The sequence below is a fragment of the Sarcophilus harrisii genome, chromosome 2 (genome assembly GCF_902635505.1).
Source record: "Sarcophilus harrisii chromosome 2, mSarHar1.11, whole genome shotgun sequence".
Classification (NCBI taxonomy): domain Eukaryota; kingdom Metazoa; phylum Chordata; class Mammalia; order Dasyuromorphia; family Dasyuridae; genus Sarcophilus; species Sarcophilus harrisii.
The window spans coordinates 595,055,914-595,077,441 of NC_045427.1; the positions used below are offsets into that span (position 1 = coordinate 595,055,914).

The 21,528-nt window shown below is 37.6% G+C and overlaps 1 protein-coding gene across 1 annotated transcript in view; it reads left to right on the top strand.

Annotated features, from left to right (window-relative positions):
* VSTM4 (V-set and transmembrane domain containing 4) overlaps window positions 1-21,528 on the top strand; it is a 133,927-nt gene that overhangs the window by 18,226 nt on the left and 94,173 nt on the right. Inside the window, exon 2 of the mRNA XM_031956281.1 lies at window positions 267-665. Within this exon, the coding sequence (XP_031812141.1) occupies window positions 267-665 (399 nt within the window). The remainder of the gene's footprint in view (window positions 1-266; window positions 666-21,528) is intronic.

A 21,528-nucleotide genomic window follows, 5' to 3' on the forward strand; every position in this document is an offset into this window, starting at 1 on the left:
TCCCCTTGTGGAGTGCAATCTCTTTGTGAGCAGTAACTATTCCTTTTTATGTTTGTGTCTCCATCACATAAAACAAGGCTTTCTACATGGTAGTTGCTTTACGATGCTTGCTGAAATCAATTGTGGTCTCTGTACATTATTGTTAATCTGGATGAAAAACCCTAGTAGGGATGAAGCTGTATACTAAGAGCCTTGGATGAAAACAAGCCGACTCCACTCAAGGGCAGGACTGAATTCTCGTATCGCCTTTGTCTTTTTCTTTGCAGATATTTGTGAAGCCCTCAATGTAACAGTCTCACCAGGACCAGTTGTCCAGTATTTGGAGGGAGAAAACGCAACCCTTTTTTGTCATGTTTCCCAGAAAAGACGGAAGGACAATTTCCTGGCCATCCGTTGGCTTTTTGCACTTTCTCCATCACAGGAAAAGCTAATGATCAAAATGACAAGACTGAAGATGGTTCAGTACTATGGAAATTATAGCCGGAGTTTTAACCGTCAGAGGCTTCGCCTCCTGGAAGAAAGGTACGGGAGACTGTACAGCCTCTCTGTTCTAAACCTTCAGCCAACAGATCAAGGCAGGTACATATGCAAAGTCCACGAAGTCGGCAAGCACAAGAGTAAATGGACCACGTGGTCGAACGGCACGGCAGCCACAGAAATCAGAGGTAAGGAATCCTCTCATCCTGTGGGCAAAATACGTGGTGGGGGTAGGGTCACATCATGGCGGAGGGTCAACTATGTCTGTATTGCATGCATCCCATAGAACATAAACTTCTTGAAGGCAAGAACTATATTGTTTTGTGGTTTATTTCTGCAGTCCTTGAGGAAATGTTCTACTTAGATAGGGGAGGAACTGAGCATAAAAATGTACTACTGTATGTTTTGTACATGTTTTGTACATGTCTACATGTATACGTGGTGTCTTCTCAATGAGCTACAAACTCCTTAAGGGCAGAGAGTGCTTTGTTTTGTCTGTACCCACAACATATAATATGATTCCTGGGTACATATAAATGCCTAATAAATGCTAGTTGGTTTATCGATTGCTTGATTTTAGGTCTATGAAGACATTATTGAGATTAAAAAGATACTGCAAGCAATTGAGTAAAACCCCCAGAGATTCTGGATCTTCATTGTTGCTGTTAAGATGCATAATTTGATAAGTGTGAAAAATACCTCCACTGAAACTCACCTATTGCATTAATCTCAAGTAGGTAGCTGTCTGGGTCGTTGAGAAGTTGAGTGACTTGTCTAGGGCTCCACAGCTATAATATGTAAGCTATGGGACTTGATCTCAAGTCCTTCTAATACCTAAGCTGTGCCATGCTTCTCCAAACAGAATAAAATTTAGTCAGTCAGTCAATAATCATTCATTAAGCACCTAGTATATATGCCAGGTACTGTGCTAAGCCCTAGGGATATAAAGGAAGACACAGGATTGTCTAGTTCATCATCTGTGTTCAGAGTTGAATTATGATTTGGTCAGTTGAGTTCTACCACATAGCTCATTATTGTTCATTTGCTTGTTTGTGTTTTGTTGTTTTTAGAGGAAAGAGGATATGGGTGAATGGTCCTTTATCTTTTTTGTTTCCTCATCCTTTGTCTTAATTAGGTTGCTTTATAAATTCAAATCAATAATTGTGGAGTTTGGCTTGTCTTTGGAAGGGTATTCCATTAGGGAAGAAAAAATACTGACCTAGTAGCTCAACAAGAGTCCCAGAAAAGAAAATATTAGTCATTTGCATTTTGGCAAAAGTCATTTCTATTAAATGTTGGTATCTTGGTGTTTTTGACCAGTGGGAACAGCTGGAAAACAATCCTATCCTTTAGTCAAGAGCTAAAAGAGAACAACTCATACAAAGATAATATAGAATATCTAAGTTCAGCTCCTGAATTTTGCTAATATGAGAAAGGGCAGGGAATCACATGAAGTTCCTTTGACTCAACCATATTATGTGTAAAATGGAAACAATAATATATGAATAAGGTGTCAGACATCTTAGAGGAAAATGCCTTGTTAATGAGGAATAATTTCTTTATGTGATAAGAATATAATTATGAGGAATATTTTTTCTTTACTGATTAAAATTGTATCCTGAGTTATTGGGAAATTAATAATGCTATAGGCTACCCAGGTTAGTAGATGCCCAAGAAAATATAGACAATCCACTTCCTTTGATTCTATATATGTAAAACCAGAGAAAAATGTGAATGAATTTTACTTTGATATAAAATCAAATAAATGTGTAATTATTATGATGAGAAATCTTTTTTTGAGAGAGATGTTTTTGTGTCTAGATGTCACATTAAAGAAGTCAAATTTAATTTTCCTTCTAACTTTACTGGCAGTAATGTCCTGGAGCAAGGGCTCACATCCAATGTATAGTTGTATAATTTTTCTTCCTATATAAACTTAAATTTATTAAACAACTTTCAATAAAAGCACACATTTTCCCACCATCAAGGATAGTAAATCATATAGCTGATTGTTATGAAAGTGGGACTATTTCCCAAAGTAATCTGTAAAATTGATTCCTGTTTATCTACTTTATTTATATTAAAGTACATACTAGAGCCATATGTTGAATAGGTTGGCAATGATTTCTCTGAACAAATTAGAACATTCTGCATTCACTCAAAGCAATTATCCAGTCCATTGTTCAATGAAAACTTACTTTCTATCATTTGAGTTTAGATTCACCCCAGCTTAGCTGTTTGGAAAAATGCTCCATTGTGAATATAGCTTTAGGTAATTTGTGAAATTTTAATGGCAATGAAACTGTTCCATGTTGGGGGTTTCTTTGTTATATGTTCATTCTCTTCCAGCCAACTTCTCCTCCACCCCATTCCATGCCCTTCTTTTCATTTTTTTCTACATTGCTTTTTAATTCCTTTATCATCTTCTTATTCTGCCTCTTGATATCTCTGGCTTTTTTCTAGATTCAGATCAAATGTCTCATTCAGCAAAGGTCTCTATTTCCTCATTCTTTTGAATCTTCTCTTCCTTCTCCTTTATATGTATGTCTCCGGGACTATTTTTTGTCTTTTTATCTTTCTTTCTATTCTATATTTAGTGTAGTGCTTAGTGTCTAGGCAAATCTAAAGATGGTGAGTCTTTATTAAAAGTTTGTGAATTGTTTGTTCTGAGAACTAACTGAAGGATGTCACAAATGTCCTGAAATAATATTCACTAGGAATTTCCATAGATTCTTGGAATTTTATTATTATAACTCTTATTATATGACCCGTAGGATTCTTATTCCAGGCCTTTGTTTCTTTAAGATTTGTTTAACCACAGACTCACAGAAGGTCCAAGAACCCCAAGAACCCCAATTCCCACCAACTCCCTAAAAATTTTCCCACTACCAACACTCCTGAAAACTGGTTTACTATCCTTCTTTAGAAGAACTTCAGTAAGGGGGACACTGCCATTTCTTGGGGCATCGTATTCCATTCTTGGATAATTCTAATTGGGAGGAAGTTTCTCCTGACCTCAAGCCAAGATTTGCCTCTTTGAGACTTCCACCCATTGTTCCTTGTTCTATCCTGTGGATCAAACAGAATAAACCAAGACCTTCTTTTTCATGACATTTCAAATAAGTGGACTGAATTAAACGATTCTTTCCAGCCCTCGGGGTTTTACTCTTTACCTTGACAATTTCTTGCTTGGGTTATGACCTTCTTTCCATGCTGAAATCTGGGTTTACTGTTCAGGTTTGTATTTTATGAGCCATTTAAACATGAAGTGAGTTAAGTCAGACGAGGTGATTTTAAAAATGAGGAATTGAAGATAAACAGTTCTCCTTTTCCCCCATTTATTAGAAATTGTTTCACATAATAGTCTTGTAAAAGGGAGTAAAAGAAAGTTAACTAAAGTAAAAAGCCAGAAGCCAGTTTGGTGAGTTAGGGGAAATCTATATCATGAAGTACAGAAGAGATAATTGTGTAGAGTGGTTTGCAAGCAGATTCCTGTTTAAGAATTATGTGGATGTATTTGTGGCTCCATTAGAATGATGTCTATTTACCAAGGTGAAAGGTCATATGACATAGGAACTAACCACTTGGTTTTGACTCAAGAAGACATGGGATCCTGTCCCAGCTTTAATATATTTTGCCTGTGTGACTTCAGGCAAATCATTCAACCTCCTAGTTCCCCAATCAGTACCTTAGGTTGCAGGTCAGGCACTGATTAGTAAAGGGACTTCCCTTGTCAGAAATCCCTTGTAATGGCAAAATAATAGATCTGATCCAAAACAAGCAAATAAAGAAATGAATGGCTGAGTGAAGAAACCTGATAACTGTTCTGACTACTATTTCATCATTTACTCACCATTTTCTTTTCTCCCCCCCACTCTTTCTCTCTGATAAGATAAATTTTAGGTTTATTCTTCAGAGAAAAGGATCATGGTCCAGTAAGAGTAAGACTAAGAAAGATCTTAGTTCAAGTTACTTCTGATACACACTAGTTTGGGGACTTCAGGCGATTCACTTTTCTTTTACATTCTATAGACCAATACTTCCCAACATGTTTTTGTTCTAAAAACTTTTTTCGACAACAACTAAAATTGTTTTGTGAACCAAGGGTAACTTACTGCTCATGATATTCTTTTAAATTATTTACTGCTTAAATCACCATTAAAGACCTTAGCAGGAACCCCTTGGAGCCCAGTGTGTTTAAGAACTCTTGTCTCGGGCACATTCGCTCTAAGAGTTGTGTCATCTAGTTATTCTCTTTTTCCCTCAAAGTTTTTGAAATTAGTTGATGGAAAGTCTTTCCTTACCATCATTCAGTTAGCTTTGTAAAGGTTGAGTCACCTTCTGCAGTAGGTCTTTCTCAGAGTCCGGCATATACTAGGTGCTAGGAATATTTTTAAAAAGTAAACCATCCCTCTCTTCATTTTGTGTGAGGATAGAACATGCGTGAAGTTTGATATAAGGTAAGTTACACAGGGGAAGATTGAGATCTATAAAGTGATGTAAAAAGACTTAAGAAAGGGAGAGAGCATGCAACAATTGTAGGCAAGGTTATATCTGGAAAACCACCTGAGCTAAGGCTTGAAGGAAAAATTCATTAAGTGGAGATAATAATGATAAAAAGAATATTTATATGTTTAAAGGTTTGCAAAATGCTTCACATTGGTTATTTACCTCATTTGGTTTTGATCTACACCCCCCTCCCCCGTAAGCTCCTATTGTTTCCATTTTACAGATGAGGAAACTAATGTTGAGAGAGTTTAAGTCACTTTCCCAGGGTCCTACCTTGAGTAACTGTTTGAATGCTCTAACCATTCTGCTTCCTCAGATATAACAACAACAATAAGAATATTTATGTGGCCCTTTAAGATTTACAGTAATATTAATAGCTTGCATTTAAATAATGCTCTAAGATTTGAAAGTTCTTTATAAATGTGAGATCATTTCATTCTCACAAAACCCTGTGAGGTTAGTGCTATAACCTAAGGCAGAAACAAAGAAACTGAGGTCAGAAAGCTAATAAAAACCCAGAGTCAGGATTTGAACTCAGGCCTTCCTGAGGCCGTCCAAGGTTTTATCTATTGTACTGAAAAGTGCCTGACACATACATACATAGGATGGTATTCAGGAACAGTCAGTTATGCAGTGTGATGGTAGCACACACACAGAGAGAGGAATCACACAGAGCGATGTTAGCGGGATAGAAGAGACCTAGATTGTGAAGGGTCTTAAATGTCTGTGGGCATTTGTACATTGTTCTAGACAGTGGGGAGCTGCTGGGGGCTTTGGAATAGAGGGATGACTTCTGTTCATCAGGGGGCTTATTTTGGCATCTATATAATGGGCAGGTTGGAGGAGAGAAGAATGAAATTGGAAGATCAGTCAGAAAACTATTAAAAGTAATCTAGGCAAGAGGTGATGAAGAAGAATCTGAGCAGCATTACTGATTAGAGGGGAAGAAATGATGGGAGCAAGCCTTGACTTTTCTGACCCCATCCTGTCTGACTTGGAAATCCCCTGGATACTCTTTTCTCTATTCCCCATTCTCTTTCCTGTCTTCAGTATCCTGACAAAAGCTCAATCCGGCTTTCTGTTCCATGAGTCCATTTTTTCTGATATGCAGTGGAATTACTCACCAAATTAGTATTTTGTTTATTTATTCTGCTATTTCTATGTCTTCTGTCATCTAAAAATTATTATGCATGTTTGGAATTATGTCCAAAGGCCTATAAAACAGTGCATTCCTTTTGATCTCATAGTATCTCTACTGATCTCTGCTCTATATCCCAAAGAGATCATAAAAAAGGGGAAAAAACCCACCTGTAAAAAACTGTTTGTGGCAGCTCTTCTTGTAGTGGCAAGAAACTGGAAACTGAGTAGATGCCCATCAGCTGGAGAATGGCTGAATAAATTATGTATATGAATGTTATGGAATATTATTGTTCTGTAAGAAATGATGGCCAGGGCAATTTCAGAAAAACCTGGAAAGACTTATATGAACTAATGCTATGTGAAGTGAGCAGAACCAGGAGAACATTGTACACAATAACAGAAATATTATGTGATGATCAATTATGATAGACTTGGCCCTTTTCAAGCTGACATGATTCAAGGCAATTCCCATAGACTTTTGATGGAAAGTGCCACCTGCATCCACAGAGAGAATTATGGAGACTGAATGTGAATCAAAGCATAATATTTTCATCTTTTTTGTTGTTGTTTGCTTGTTTTTTTTCCCCTTTCTCGTGTTGGTTTTTTTTTTTCCCTTTTCATCTGATTTTTTTTTTGTACAGTATGACAAATATGGAAATATGTTTAGAAGAGTTCCCTATGTTTAACCTATAGGGATTACTTGCTGTCTTGGGGAGATGACAGAGGGAGAAAAATTTGGAATGCAAAGTTTTGTGAAGGTGAATGTTGAAAACTGTTCATTTGGAAAATGTATTTGGAAAAATAAAAAGCTGTGTTTTATTTGACCTTTCATATTCATATAATTTATTAAGAATGAATACCATAATGGGTAGAGTGATAGCTTTGTAGTCAGGAAAAGAAAAAGTTCAGAACCTGCCTCTGCCACATACTGACTATGATTAAAGACACATCATTTAAGCTCTTAGTTCTCAAGACAACTTAAAGAATGGGAAGGGGGAATGTAAAATTAACATTTCTTGGGATGAGGTATTGTAGGCTAGGTTAGTCAATTGAAAAAGATTATCAGTCAAATAAAGTCAAATGAGAGTTATGGAGGTAATATTTAGTCATATACTTTCCTGTCCTGAGCAAAGGAGAAGAAAAGACTGGTTTTTGTCTGACAATAGTGAAATCTTTATTGATAAAGCCCATTAAAGGAAAATAGGCATGTTAACAGAGTTCAAAACAAGGAGAAAGGGTTTAGGAATTAAGAGGACCATGGAATCAGAAGGTGAAGGAAATCAATAAGAATGCCCAATCAAATAGATACTTTATGTACATAGACCCTGACATGTGCATGGCTAACTTTTCAACATTGATCCTTGCAAAAACTTCTGTTCCAAATTATTCCTTCCTTTCCCCAACCCTCTCCTCTAGATGGCAGGTAGTCCAACACATGTTAAATAGTTAAAATATTTGTTAAATCCAATATATGTATACATATTTATACAGTTATCTTGCTGCACAAGAAAAATTGGATCAAAAAAGAAAAAAAAACCTGAGAAAACAAAATGCAAGCAAACATCAACAAAAAGAGTGAAAATGCTATGTTGTGGTCTACATTCAGTTCTTGCAAAGCTTAAATCTTAATAAAGTACTATTTTAAAAAATTATTATGCTTCAAGACATCAGCAATAATGTCTATTCAGGTCTCTCTATTTGGCCAGTTCCCAGTGAAGTAATTGAGTCCATAGCAATTAAATATGCATTTACATGTATAGATATATACATATGAACTAAACATAAACACATATATATACACATATATTGCCATTAAGCAATCCCTTCTATCATCATAGCTTTAGAGCTAGAAATCAATTTAAAGATCATGTAGCTCTACCCCTCTTATTGTACAGATAATGAGACTGGCCCACATATGTTAACTGATACAAAAATGCAAAGCCAGGATTTGAACCCATGTTCTCTGTCTCTAATTCTAATGCTTTGTGCATCACAGTAGTCTATTTTAGCAATTGAATTTTTGAATAGATATATCCTTTCTATGTAATACGTTGACATATTATGGTTTATTCAAACCATTATCCCTACATGAAATTAATCTCTGCCAGTCCATACCATCCATCCTTTCATGTTGTGGGAAGTTCCTTAGCAAGATCATCTTACTGTGCTCCTTTATAATAGATGGGAAAACTAAGGCTGAGAGAAATTAACTGATGTTCACAAGTTCATATAAAGAGCAGAATTGGGAATTCAATGCTTATTCTTAAACTCAGAAATCAAAGTTTTCTACTACATGACACCATTGATCCAAATAATATACTGTTATATTATTCCTTAAATATATTACATATTATGCTTTCTGTCTCCAAATGGACTGCAATCTCCACCAGCATGAGGATCGTGTCTTCTTTTCCATTTGAATATCATAGGTACCAATACAAGAGAAAACAAAAGAAAATGCCTATCCTCAGGAAACTTATATTCTCCACCATTAGATTTGTTTGAAAGTTAAATGGATTCTAGTTTCCTATCATTGGAGATCATCAAATGGAATCTGGCTGGCCAATCTACAGCCAAGATTGCTATAGAGGAAGTCCTTGTCCAGGTATGAGTTGGGTTAGATGGCCTTTGAGGTCCCTTCCAACTTTGAGAGGCCATAATTCCATCATTGTCTATATTTCTGAGTATGGTTATTCTGAAAAGTTCTTCATGTGTAATCTCATGTCAGTTCTGTGCAGAACAAAATAGTGGAGTAGACAAATGGAAATTTGTGACCCCTAGATTCAATGGTAATGGAAATATGCTCAGGAGAGGAGTTGGAGTTTCAGAAAAATCATGCTAGATGAGATCTTAAACTTTAATAGTGATGATAAAAATAACAAAATTAGAAATGCCACATGTACCATGTAACTGTCACATCTATAATCAGAAATTTTGGAGCCCTGCACAAGAATCATGAAATGTATCCAAGATAAGCAACATGGCCATAAACTTTCAAATTTTCTTTGTAATTATAAATGTAAAAATAATACAAAAAGTTAAGATGAATTCAGTTGCATGGAAGAGGAAACTAGTTACTTGGGGCCTATAATTGGGGGCCATAAACTTTTTTTAAAAAATTAAAAATAAACTGATGCTTTATCAGTATAAGTAGTTTCTTTTATAATGTTTTATTTCATTCAGCTAAAATATTATTTTAAGAAGGTCTCTAACAGCTTCATCACACTGCCAAAAGGGTCCATGATACAAGCAAAAATAAGAACCACTATAATATAGGAGTCTCTCCTGTTGAAGTAACGAGCATATTAGGGGTTTCCATGGTCTGGGATAAAGTCCAAATTACTCTGCCTTAGTTATAGCTTTGATAATTATTCTGTGTCTTTGAATAAGAAAATTATTGAGGATGTAGATATTAAATTGTCTGAGAGATCATGAATAACAAATGTGATGACCGCATTTAGCACCCAGAGTATTTTAAAATCAACCGGCGTCAGGATAAGGGAAAATCCTTGATCTTTGTTCTTTGCAGAGAAGGGGAATGGCAACACGAAGTGAGAACAATCCCAACACCAATCTGGCCAGCAGTGCCTCTGGCTCTCTCACTCCTCCCACCAAATCGGCTCCACAAGCAATCTCCTATATAATACACCCAACTTGCACAGAGAATGGGCGGGGCCATTCTCCAAGCATATATTAATAGAGCATCGTCCAAATGCTAATTAGCCTCAAGTGCTCGGACCGCAGTGCAATGACTCAAGAGCTTCAGCCCATTACAGACAAATATCAAGGATCAACTATGGTGGTCATAGAAAGGTCTCATTTCACTAGAGAATTTTATCAGAGATGTTGAAAAAGGAGGAAACATGATCTGAACATTTTCTCAGAGAATGCTATATGGGGACATGTTAACATAACTGAGGACTGAAATATATAATAAGTGGATCCAGAGAGGTAAGAAATATAAGGCAGGAAGTAACAAAATGAAATTCAGTTTGTAAAATGGCAGTGGAAAGCATTTGGGGGAAAAACAGTCTCAAGTAGACATTCAGCAAGCAACAGATACTTAAGAAAAACTGACACAACGAAAAAGACCTAGGAGCGATCGTGGGTTGTAAATTATTGTGATATGGCAGCCAACTCCCTTACTTCCCCCATGAAAATCTATTCCATTTTGGTCTGAGTATAAATTGGCCTCATGTCCCTGAGTAAGAAAGAGCTCATTCCTCCTCTACAGCCCTGATGAGACCATAACTGCTCTAATGGATTCAGTTCTAGGTACTTCAGTTCCAATAAGTTATATTCAAGCTGGAGAAAAGCAGCAAAAATGAGGGGGAAAGGCATCTTAAGAGACGGAGCTTAGTACAATTTAAGTAGCAGCACTGAGCCAAGTAACAAAATTATGTTGAATGATATTGGTGCTAACATTCCAGCAAAATGAAATGACTTAAATACAGTCCTTAGGGGATGTACCTTGTTTTCCTCTGAGTGATACTATTGCTTTCAGTCAGGCCATTTAATTTCATGAAAAAGCTCATGTGTCTCCACTCCGGTGGATGGCTGGTATAAGGCTACAGATTCATGATGTGTATAGGAAAGCCAATTGTTTGCTGCCTTGAAGAGATCTTTTATTCCATTTAGGTGATCCTGTGTTTTTTTCCCCTTCCTATAAATGAGGGCATTTTATTCCCCTCATTCTAACAGAGGGATTCTTACACCTTCCTAAGTGGGTTGGAAGCAGGTAGAAAGCACATTCCTGAAATAAGGAAACTGAACTAGAGAGCAGTGATTGTTACTTAGAGAGTAAATTAGAGAGCTGGAAACAAAAGCTTGCTCTCCTATAGAAGAAATGTGACTTATTTCTCAATATCTACTTGATCTGGGTGCATGATTTCAATAATTTAGGGACCTTTGAATGAGAAAACTCTCTCCTAAATAGTGTCAATTGTTCTGCTATTTACAGTTTCAATTATCTTGGAGTACTCAGAAATTAAATGACTTGCCTATGATCACCCAGTTAGTATATGTTAGCGGCAGGAATAGAACCCCAGTTTTCTAGGCTTGGAAATCAGCTGTGTTTCTGTCAGCCAGAGGAAGATAAGAGAACCAGGAAAAATGGTTAAAAATAAAGAGCATGCTAATGAGAGGATCTAGAAAACATTGTAATAGAGTACTTTGAACAAGATCAGTTCAGCTTTTATAAAATAATTACTTTAAGCTGTAAAGTCAATGGAAGATATCAGATGGTGGCCTGGTATTCAGGAATGTGGTGACCCAATGAAGAGTCTTGTATGTTTTGTTTGACTAGATTCTGTATGGAAGTTTTATGGGAACAGGCATAGATCAATCAATAAGCATGCATTAAATGCATAATAAAAGAAAGGAAAAATGCACTTGGTCTTGTAGAAACAACCCGGTGAAGGGAGAGAGCTTGTACATAAATTTGTACATATAAATGTACCAGTATAAGAAATTACAGGATAATAAAGTTGGGTCTGCCCAACTGGAAAGACTTTGATGAGATTTCAGACCCATTGAATTATCTCCTCATGACAATTTTATTGGATAGTGTAAATGTCATTATACCCATTTTCCAGATTAGAAAACGGAGGTTCATAGAGATTGTATAACTCAAATGTAGATCTTCTGGCTTCAAGCCTTAGTATGTGTCACAGTGCACTATCTCTTCTACCCAGAGCCAAACCCTAGAAATCATGGTATAGTAAGCAACTGCTTCTGAAATCCTGGGTTGTAGTCTTTTGTCATAATCTTACTATGTAGCCTTAGGCATTACCTCCCTTGTTTTAATTTACTTATCTTTAAAATAGTATCATTAAGGGAGCAGCTAGATAACTCAGTGGACAAAGCACAGGCCCTGGAGTCAAGAGGATCTGAATTCAAATTTGACCTCAGAAATGTAATACTTATTAATTTATGACTCTGGGCAAATCACTTGACCCTAATCACCTCTTAAAAATAGTATCAGATCTGAAAATGAGTCTGAGCTTATCTAGTTCTAAATCATAGAACTACTCTAGGAAGCAACAAGGCAGATTCCTCAGGTAACTTGTGGGATAATCTGAAATTTGGAAATTTTTCTGCAAGTAGCAGAAGCAGAAATGAGTTGTAACTCTGTCTAATGGCCTGGCATATTGTTAATTTGCCCAGGTAGATTTGGAAAAGGCATCCAACCCTGCTGGGGCACAGGAAAGAGATAGATTTACCCCTAAAGATATGAGTTCATACCATTTATTTTTGATGCCTCTTGAACCTTTCACCGTTTATTCTAGATTGTGTAATGTTAGAATTCTTACAAGGTGCTAAGTCAGTGGAATTGATAGAGACAATGGTTGTTTAGCAGGGTGCTTAACAGTTCTCTAGATGTATTTAGTACTTACTACAGTTCCACAAGATTCACATTTGAAAGAGAGCATATATAAGAAGGAGCCCACTTAGGCACAAGCCCGCTCTGGAAGCAGAGTCAGATTCATTCCAACTTCCACCTTTGTGCTGGTTGAAGATTCGGAGGAAGAGAGGCAGAAGCTGGCAGAGGCAAAGGATTAGCAGCATGAGCTCTTGGAACCAAGGAGAGAGAGAGGCCTCTAAAGAAAGCTAACCGGGCCCAAGGAAGGAGACAAGACTTTGAAGGAGACAATAAAGGATTTGGAATTTAACTCCTGGCTGCATTTGGGGTGATTATACTGAATTGAAACTAAGGCTGCTCCTAGAAGCCCCCCAAGAAACCTGCTCCCAGAGAAGATTATATTTTAGAGAAGAATATTACATTTTGGTGCCTGAATGTGGGACCAAGAACCTTCATCTGTGACCCAGAAATTAGGTTGAGTACAACAAGGAAACTTTGTTAAAGAGCTAAAATAATATTTCAGCTAAAATGGGACAGATGTTTAGAAAACAGACTTCTGTTTCTCTTTAAGGAAAATGTGTAGAGAGCATTGTCAGGGCTATGAAAAGCCAAGGTTTGATTGTAATTTGAGAAACATTACAATACACATCTCCTTGGTTCTCTGTGGAAAAAGAATTGGATCTAGAGGAATGGAAATTAGTAGGAGAGCAACTATGTCAACACTACATTGAAAATGGACCTGACTCAATTTCCAAAGACACACTTAATACATACAATTTAATACAACTGGCTTTAAGAAATTATATAAGTGTTAGAATAAGGGAAAAGATGAAAGAGCAGGAGGGGGAGGTACCAATTAAACTATGTGAAAAGGATGAAGAATCAGATAAGAATGGAGTTAAGTACAATTCTGAGTGTGGCACTTCACAGCAGGAGCATTTCCCATCCCCCAACCTACTTCCCTCAATTAACCCTTTATGGGTGGAGAGAGAAGGAGGAGGGGGAGAGGCAGTGATACAAATAGAACTACCTATTAAGCAGTCTATGACAAGATTGCAAAAGGCATTGGTTAAGGCAAAAAATGAAGGACAGGATGTATCTGATTTAAAAATAAATGCATACCCTGTGATTGAAGAAGCTTGACTCTTCAGGTCAAAAAAGGGGAAGATATACTCCTTTTGATTTGGAAAAAATTAAGGATTTGAAAAAGGGTTGAACTCTTTATGGGGCTACATCATCTTATGTTAAGATGTTACTAGATTATTTGTCTTATGAAATCCTAACCCCAAATGACTGGAAATCCATAACAAGGACATGTTTAGAACCTGGACAAAACTTGTTGTGGCTTTTGGAGTATCATGAATTATGTAGGATTCAAACCAGATGCAATAGGCAAACTGGAGTTAATGTGCAAATCACTTTTGACCAACTAGCTGGTGAAGGTCAATATGGAGAGAATTCAAAACAGATTAATTACCCCACAACAGCTTATGAGCAGATTGCTGCTGCTGCAATAAAAGCTTGGGGTTCCCTCCCAGGAAAAGATCGAGGGGAAGCCTTCACAAAAATAGAGCAAGGTCCTAATGAACCCTTTGCCAATTTTGTGGGACATTTGTAAACAGCTGTCACAAGAGCTATTGGAGAATATGCAGCTACAGAAAAAATGACCAAACATCTGGCTAAGGAAAATCTAATGAGGTTTGCAGAAGAATTATATAGGGACTATACAAAGATGCTCCTTTAGAGGAGATCATAAGATGCTATGCCACAGTGGGCACAAATGCTTATTATACCCAGACTGTGATGAATATGGGAAGACGGGGTCCCTCTTGGCAAGGGAGTTCTAGAGAAAATCATCAATGTTTTCAGTGCGGAAAAGATGGACATCTGAGAGCTCAGTGTAGATATGGAGATAAAGAGGACAGGGTGAGAGAAAACCCAAAACCCCATGTCCAAAATGCAACCGAGGCTTCCACTGGGCCTCAGAATGTAAATTGACCCAGAGAAATGAGAGGCAGGGCCCAAATCCAAGATATCATACAAAACACTGGTGGAGCATGATGGCAGCTGAGTTTACACCCATAGAGTCTTTAGAAATTCAGGACCCTGATGTGATCAGTCAGCAGAAAAGCAATCACATGGCAGAAAGGGATTACAATTGGGGAGAATACAGGCTTTTTAAACCAATAGGGCAGTGTCCAGTGCAAACAGCTCCAATGTAATTGCCAGGTGATGAGAAGAGATTTAGAAAGTGGTAAATAGAAGGGACTAGATAGGTTAACTGCTTGGGAAAAAGGGTTTGCTTGTATTCCTACAGATGGAGAAAGAAACAGATGGGTGGCAATGAGCAGCTGGAGAGAGACAGAAAAAGAGAAAAATCTGGAAACAAAGGAGAAGACCTAAGAACAAAATCTGCAGGAATCATTGGATTCCCTAATACAAGATGAGACTATTGCAGGTCTTCAAAGCTTGCAGGAATTACTGGATTCCTGGCATGAACTAATGGACAATAGATTACTTTTGGACTATTTCTAGGACTTATGGACATATATAATTCCTCATGTTGATTCATGTTATTTGTTACATCACTACTGGTCTGTGTTATATTACTATGTGCTTATGTAATTTATGCAATTTTGTGTAATACCTCCCAGATTAATGGATTTATGTATACCTGTTTCAAGTGAGCCCCTTCGGAAACCTGCTAATCTGATTTCTAATTCCTCTGTCTCCCTGAGATGTCAGGGAGGATGTGACCACCTTCTTTTTATGGTGTTTTCACTCCTTTTTTGAGCAGTCAGAGAAGATGGCATCACCTTCTTTTTGGGAGGTTCTCACCTCCTTGAGAAGTCAGGGAGGTCATGACCACCTATGTTCTAAATCAAAAGAAAGCAAGAGATGTTAGAATTTTTACAAGGTGCTAAGTCAGTGGAATTAATAGAGACAATGGTTGTTTAGCAGGGTGCTTAACAGTTCTCTAGATTTACTTAGTACTTACTACAGTTCCACAAGATTCACACTTGAAAGAGAGCATATATAAGAAGGAGCCCACTAAGACACAAGCCCACTCTTGAAGGTGGAGTCAGATTCATTCCAACTTCTACCTTTGTGCTGTCTGGAGATTCAGAGGAAGAGAGGCAGAAGCTGGTAGAGGCAAAGGATTAGCAGCATGAGCTCTTGGAACCAAGAAGAGAGATAGGCCTCTAAAGAAAGCTAACCGGGCCCAAGGAAGGAGACAAGACTTTGAAGGAGACAATAAAGGATTGGGACTTTAACTCCTGGCTGCATTTGGGGTGATTACACTGAACTGAAACTAAGGCTGCTCCTAGAAGCCCCCCAAGAAACCTGCTCCCAGAGAAGATTACATCTTTAGAGAAGAACATTATAGTGTAATCTAAAGAATATTTCTATAGATGGGACAACACAATTCTGTCACTCTATCTAGGTGAAAGAAATAGTAATTGCTGAACACCCAAAAAAGCAAGACATATAGTAGAGTTGGGGTGTTTGTGTGAGACAAAGAGACAGAGACAGAAAGAGAGGAAGAAGAAAAGAGAGAGAAAACACAAAATAAGGAGTCTTATTAGTTGGGCCTTGTCTCAACACTGAGCACATCTTAGGAACTGGAGAAATGGAGTCTTATTTAGGTCAAAATATAGCATCTAAAATGTTCAGCCCGTTGAAGTAAACCTTGCTTTTGTATCTCTTTTTTTTCTGGGCAATTTAATCATTTTATTTTTTATCTACTAAAGAGTATTTTTTCCAATTACATTTAAAAATAGTTTTCAACATTTACTTTTATAAGATTTTGATTTCCACTTTTTCCTTCCTTCCTTTCTTCTTTCCCCTTTCTCTTTCCTAAGTCAGCAAACCAATCTGACATGTTATACTCATACAATCATATTAAATCTATTTCCATATAAGATATGCTGTGAGAGAAGAATCAGAACAAAAGGAAAAACCTTGAGAAAGGAAAACAAAGTAGTGAAAATGGCATGCTTCAATGTGCTGCTTCCCCAGGGCTGCATCTCAGCAGCCCAGCTGAACTTGGCTTTCCTGATGTCAGAGAGTCACTTCTTGTTCTGCACTCAAACCCCCAACTCCTCACACAGTCCAGGAGGTGAAAGTTTCTGTGATTCCTGCTGAAGTGCCCAGCTCACCCCCAGGGGTCTCCGCTCCTGTTTGTATGGAGGAGTGTTTGCACTTCATACGACTTAATCCTGGGTCTGGAGTCTTTCTTTGGCTCTTGGGTTGTGCTAGAAGGGCCCTTGTTCTCCCCCAAGATTTTTCACCAGTCTGTGTCTGCTCTGAAGCACATCTGCTCTGTTTTTTTTTTGGGGGGGGGGGATGTAAAAACTTGAAATCTTCCCAGAATCCTCCCTGTACTTTAGCATCTTAGAAAGTCATCCAAAGCACACAGAAGGAAGAGGTGTGTCTGGGGGTCACAGGACCAATGTGCATTGGAGACAAGACTTGTGTCCAGTTCTTCCTCACTGTCACTCTGAAGTCTCTCCACTTCCGCTTTGCCCCATTATCCCCCGTTAAGGGAATTTCATCAGATTTCAGCTGGATCCAGACCAACAAATCAAGAAGATCTGAGTTCAAATGTGACCTCAGATAATTACTAGCTGTGTGACTTTGGGCCAGTCATTTAATTTCTGTCTGCCTTAGTTTCATCAGCTGTAAAATGGGATTAAGAGCACCCAACACTCAGGTTGTTAAGATAGAATGAGATAATATTTCTAAAGCATTTAGCACACCACCTGGCATTTATTAAGCACCACGTAGATGGTTCTATGTTAGTGGTGGCATTGGTAGGAGTGAGGAAACATACAAGGAAGAATTATCCTAAGCAGTGTTTAAGTTACACTCTGGTCATCAGTTTATTTTTATTTTTGTCTGGACTTGATATTTTAAACATCGTGATGTATGCTTAATTAAGCAGTCAGTAATGCTTAGTAAATCTCATTGCTAATTATCTGTTTTGTGTCTCCAGAGACTATGGAATTATTTAATTTCTCCTACTGATACTTTAAGGGACTGTCCCCAGAGCGTTAACTTTGCATAGCTCAGTAGTAGAGTTCTTATATTTGAGTGGTAAATAGGTAAATGGGTAGACTCATGAGAACAGGTCATTTCCACATGGCCCTTTGGATATTTGATTGTCAATATTTTGTTTCATGTTTTAGCTAAAATGATTATCTCTGAAAAGAGAGAATAAAGCATACCATTTGCAGGTTTTCAAGGCAAAAGCTAATTAAAAATATATATTTTGCATGTTGTGAGAATGAAATACTAGTTCAATTGACAGAGATGTCACAAATTGCTTCTATTGTTAACACTTCAGATTTCTATTTAGAACAGAAAGTTGCTTCTACGTTATATCTGGACTAAAAAAGGATGAGAAGAATCTTAGGTTAACTTAAAGGTACTATAGAACACCCTTCATTTTTCATGTGAGACCTGAGGCCTAATGAGCTAAAATGACTTGTATTTTCAATAACTTTTCAGTGGGGCTCCCCTGCCTCAAGTTTTCTCCTTTCCAGTCTGACCCGCACAGTGGTCTGTCTCTAAGTAATATTTCTCAAGCACTGACCTGACCTCCTCCTTTAAAGGCTCTGGTGGTTCCCCATTGCCTCTAGGATAGAAAGCTCTTGGGTTTACCACTTAAGCCTTTCCAGGTATTTTCCAAATGTGGTGCTGTGCTCTCCCCTCTCTTTTTGATCCAGGGAAATTGGCTTCTTGCTCTTTCTCACCCATGATGTTCGTTCCGAATCTGATCCTGATACCTTTGAACAGGCTACTCATGGCCCAGAGTGTACTCTTTCCCAATCCTTGATCAGAATTTCTGACTTCCTTCAAAACATCCACCCCACCTACAACCTGACACTTTTCATGACATCCTCCCAGCCGCCAGCTTGCGAGTAGCAATTCCCTCAGACTTGTGAGTAGAGTTGTATGTGCAATTGCACATTCTTTGAATGATTGTAAGGGCAGTCACTGTTATGTTTTTATCTGTCTTCCATCGACATTTAGGATGCTCAATGATTTATTCATTGCTAAGTGATAAAGCTGGGATGTGAACTCAACTTTCTTGTGGCCACTTCCTGACATTCTGGTGGTGTCTCCATGGAATGCAGAGAGTGAATGATAACAGACTAAGATTTCAGGAAAATGAGAGTTTGAGATCTTTTTCAGTTTTAAGTGCATATGTATATGCCATTTAAAATCAACCATTTGATTTTTTGTATATTGATGTGTTATATAGTATATAGTGTGTATATGAAACTTTTAAGAATTTCAGAGTGATATAGAAACACACATACATGAATTTATTTTCCTGTTATTTTGATCTGTGTGACTTTGGGCAAGACTATTCCAGCTAGATCCTTAATTAAGCCATTTGGTCATTTGCCAGTAAGTTGCACCTTTCAAGCCACCAAGCCATTTCTGGGGAGAACTCCAGCCAGAGCTCCATAATGTGTCAAATTCCATAATGTTCTAGGGGAAAGGCAACAGGGAATGATACTTTTTTTTAGAGGTATGCTTTAAAACATGCAAACAAAAGTGAGATCTGAGAAGCATGAGCACTAATTGAAGAGAGGTAAGCAGTATGGTGGAATGGGAGCTGGGTTCAAGACCCACCTCTTTGGACTGTGTGGACATGAGCAAGTTGCTAATTCTTTCTGAACCTCATTTACTCATGTGATAGGCCTCTGTTCCTGCTTTACCATGTCACACTACACATGGCTTCTAGCATGGAAGTTGATTGAGGGAAAGGATCATCTTACTTGCATGTGTTTTTCTGTTTCTTAGTACACTGACTAGCACATAGTGCTAACAAATGCTGTTTGTCTATCTAAATGTCTATTTCCATCTACAAGGATTGAGCAGCATAAGCTCATCATGAGGGCACATGTGGAAAGTACCAGTTACAAAACTTGAAAGATCTATTTTAAAATTTTTATTTTAGAGAATAAAAATTGGTCCTTTTATTCAGTAATCAGGTCATTCTTAAGAGTCATATTTATTTTATTCTGAGAACTTTGGAGAGGAAATGTCATTAGATTGTGCTTTACAAATGCATTAGCTGACTGAAAAAGGAAGAAATGGTTAAGAATGGGCTTCTCTCACCAAATGTTTCAGGTTACCAAAAAGTTCTCTTGACATGTGGCTTTTTGAAATCTCTAGAGAAAGTTGTCTTGAGCTATTTCTTGGTGTGCTGAAAAAGAAGGGGGTGTGATGGGTGACACATAATATATTGAACTCTGATGAGTCTTTGGAAGTCCAAATGATTATAGAGGATGTCATGAGAGTTCTCTAGGGATATAGGGCAGCTGTGTGATTTCTGTCCTTTCTCCCTGAGATCCCTTATCCAGCTATAAATAACACAAAAACATTTTACATTCATATTTTGGTGTTTTTTCCTTGAAAATTGGACTCAATAAAATTAGTGAAAGAGGAAAGTTAAATGTATTTGAATTAAGAATAAAGGTTTGTAACAGTCTTCATTTTGTTTCAGCAACAAATCCATTATCCTATCCTTGAATTTGTGTAAAGTATTTCATGAAGAGAAATCAGAGTGTCTGAGTACAGAGAAAGATGAGAAGATCATTGATTTGGAACTGGGAAGGACTTTAGAAGCCATCTGGTCCTCATCCTTAGATGAGGAAATAAAGTTCAATGAGGTTAATTGTCTTGTCCAAAGTCATGCTGGAGTCTTTGTCAGAGATAGGCTTTGAACATAAGACTTTTGGCTCCAAGTACATCACTTGTGAATTAGAACATGCAGAAAACCTGCAAAACCTGAAGTCCTCCTACTTCAGGTTACCCATAGGAAAACAAGGATAGGCATTGATACTGTAATTTCATTGATTTAGGGAACTTCCAGTGAGAAAAATCCCTCTGCCAGGACAGAGCAGCACCTTCCCTGCACCTTCTGGTCTTAGAGCCTTAAAAGAGGTGTCAACCTTAAAAGGTGTGTTCAGAGGCATTATGTCAAGCTGGGGCTTTCTGTGTTTGAAACCCTCTCTCTACTATGTCCCAATGTCTCATCTATATGCTTTCCTCCTTCATTCTGGTCTGAAGGGAGTTAAGAATAGTTGTGACTTGGAAATTCACACTATCATTTACATCTAACCCACTGACGAAGGGGTAGCCAGGTGGCATTATAGTGCATAGAGTACCAGGCAGATTCATCTTCCAGAGATCAGATCTGTCTCCTCAGACACTTGAACTAGCCGTGTGACTTGGGTAAATCACTTAATACTGTTTGCCTCAGTTGCTTCATTTGTAAAATGGGATGGAAAAGGATATATGGGCAATGATTTCTGCCAAGAAAACCCCAAATAGAGTCATGAAGACTAGGACACAACTGAAAACAAAACAAAAACACTGAACAAAATACAAATCCCTACAGGTAATTCAGGGTAACATTTGTAACTCACTGTCCCATAGCATTTCAAAGAGGTATACCAAGTGTCAAATCACCTTTAACTTCTAGGCTAAGCATGGTAGCATGATATTGTTCTCCTGGTCAGTGTTTCTGATTATACTTTATGTAAGATAACCAAAAGGAGCATTAGGGCTGTTGCTGTTTCCTGACATATAAAAAAAAAAAAAGACCTTCTCTGTGGTCTTCTCTATCCTACCAAAAAGTGAACTGTGCTTTGTCCATAAGTTATATAAGAAATATTTGAGTGTTCTTCGGCATTTCTGATCACTGGATGCCACCATATTAGTATCCATATCTTGCAGAATCAGAATTTGGGGAGCTACAAAGCATCTTAAGAAATTTTTAATCCAACCCCTGGTATTTTATAATTATAAAGTTACAAAATTATAGTATATAAGAGTTAGAAGGGACCTTGGAGATGATATAAAATAATCACTACATTTTACAGAAGAAGAAACGAAGGGCAGAAAAGTACTATGATTTACCTAGGATCACATATAAGCTAACAGCTAATTAAAGGCATAACTGAGGTAAGAATCCTAGCCAGTGGTCTCCTGATATAATGCTCTGTCCACTACATCATGAG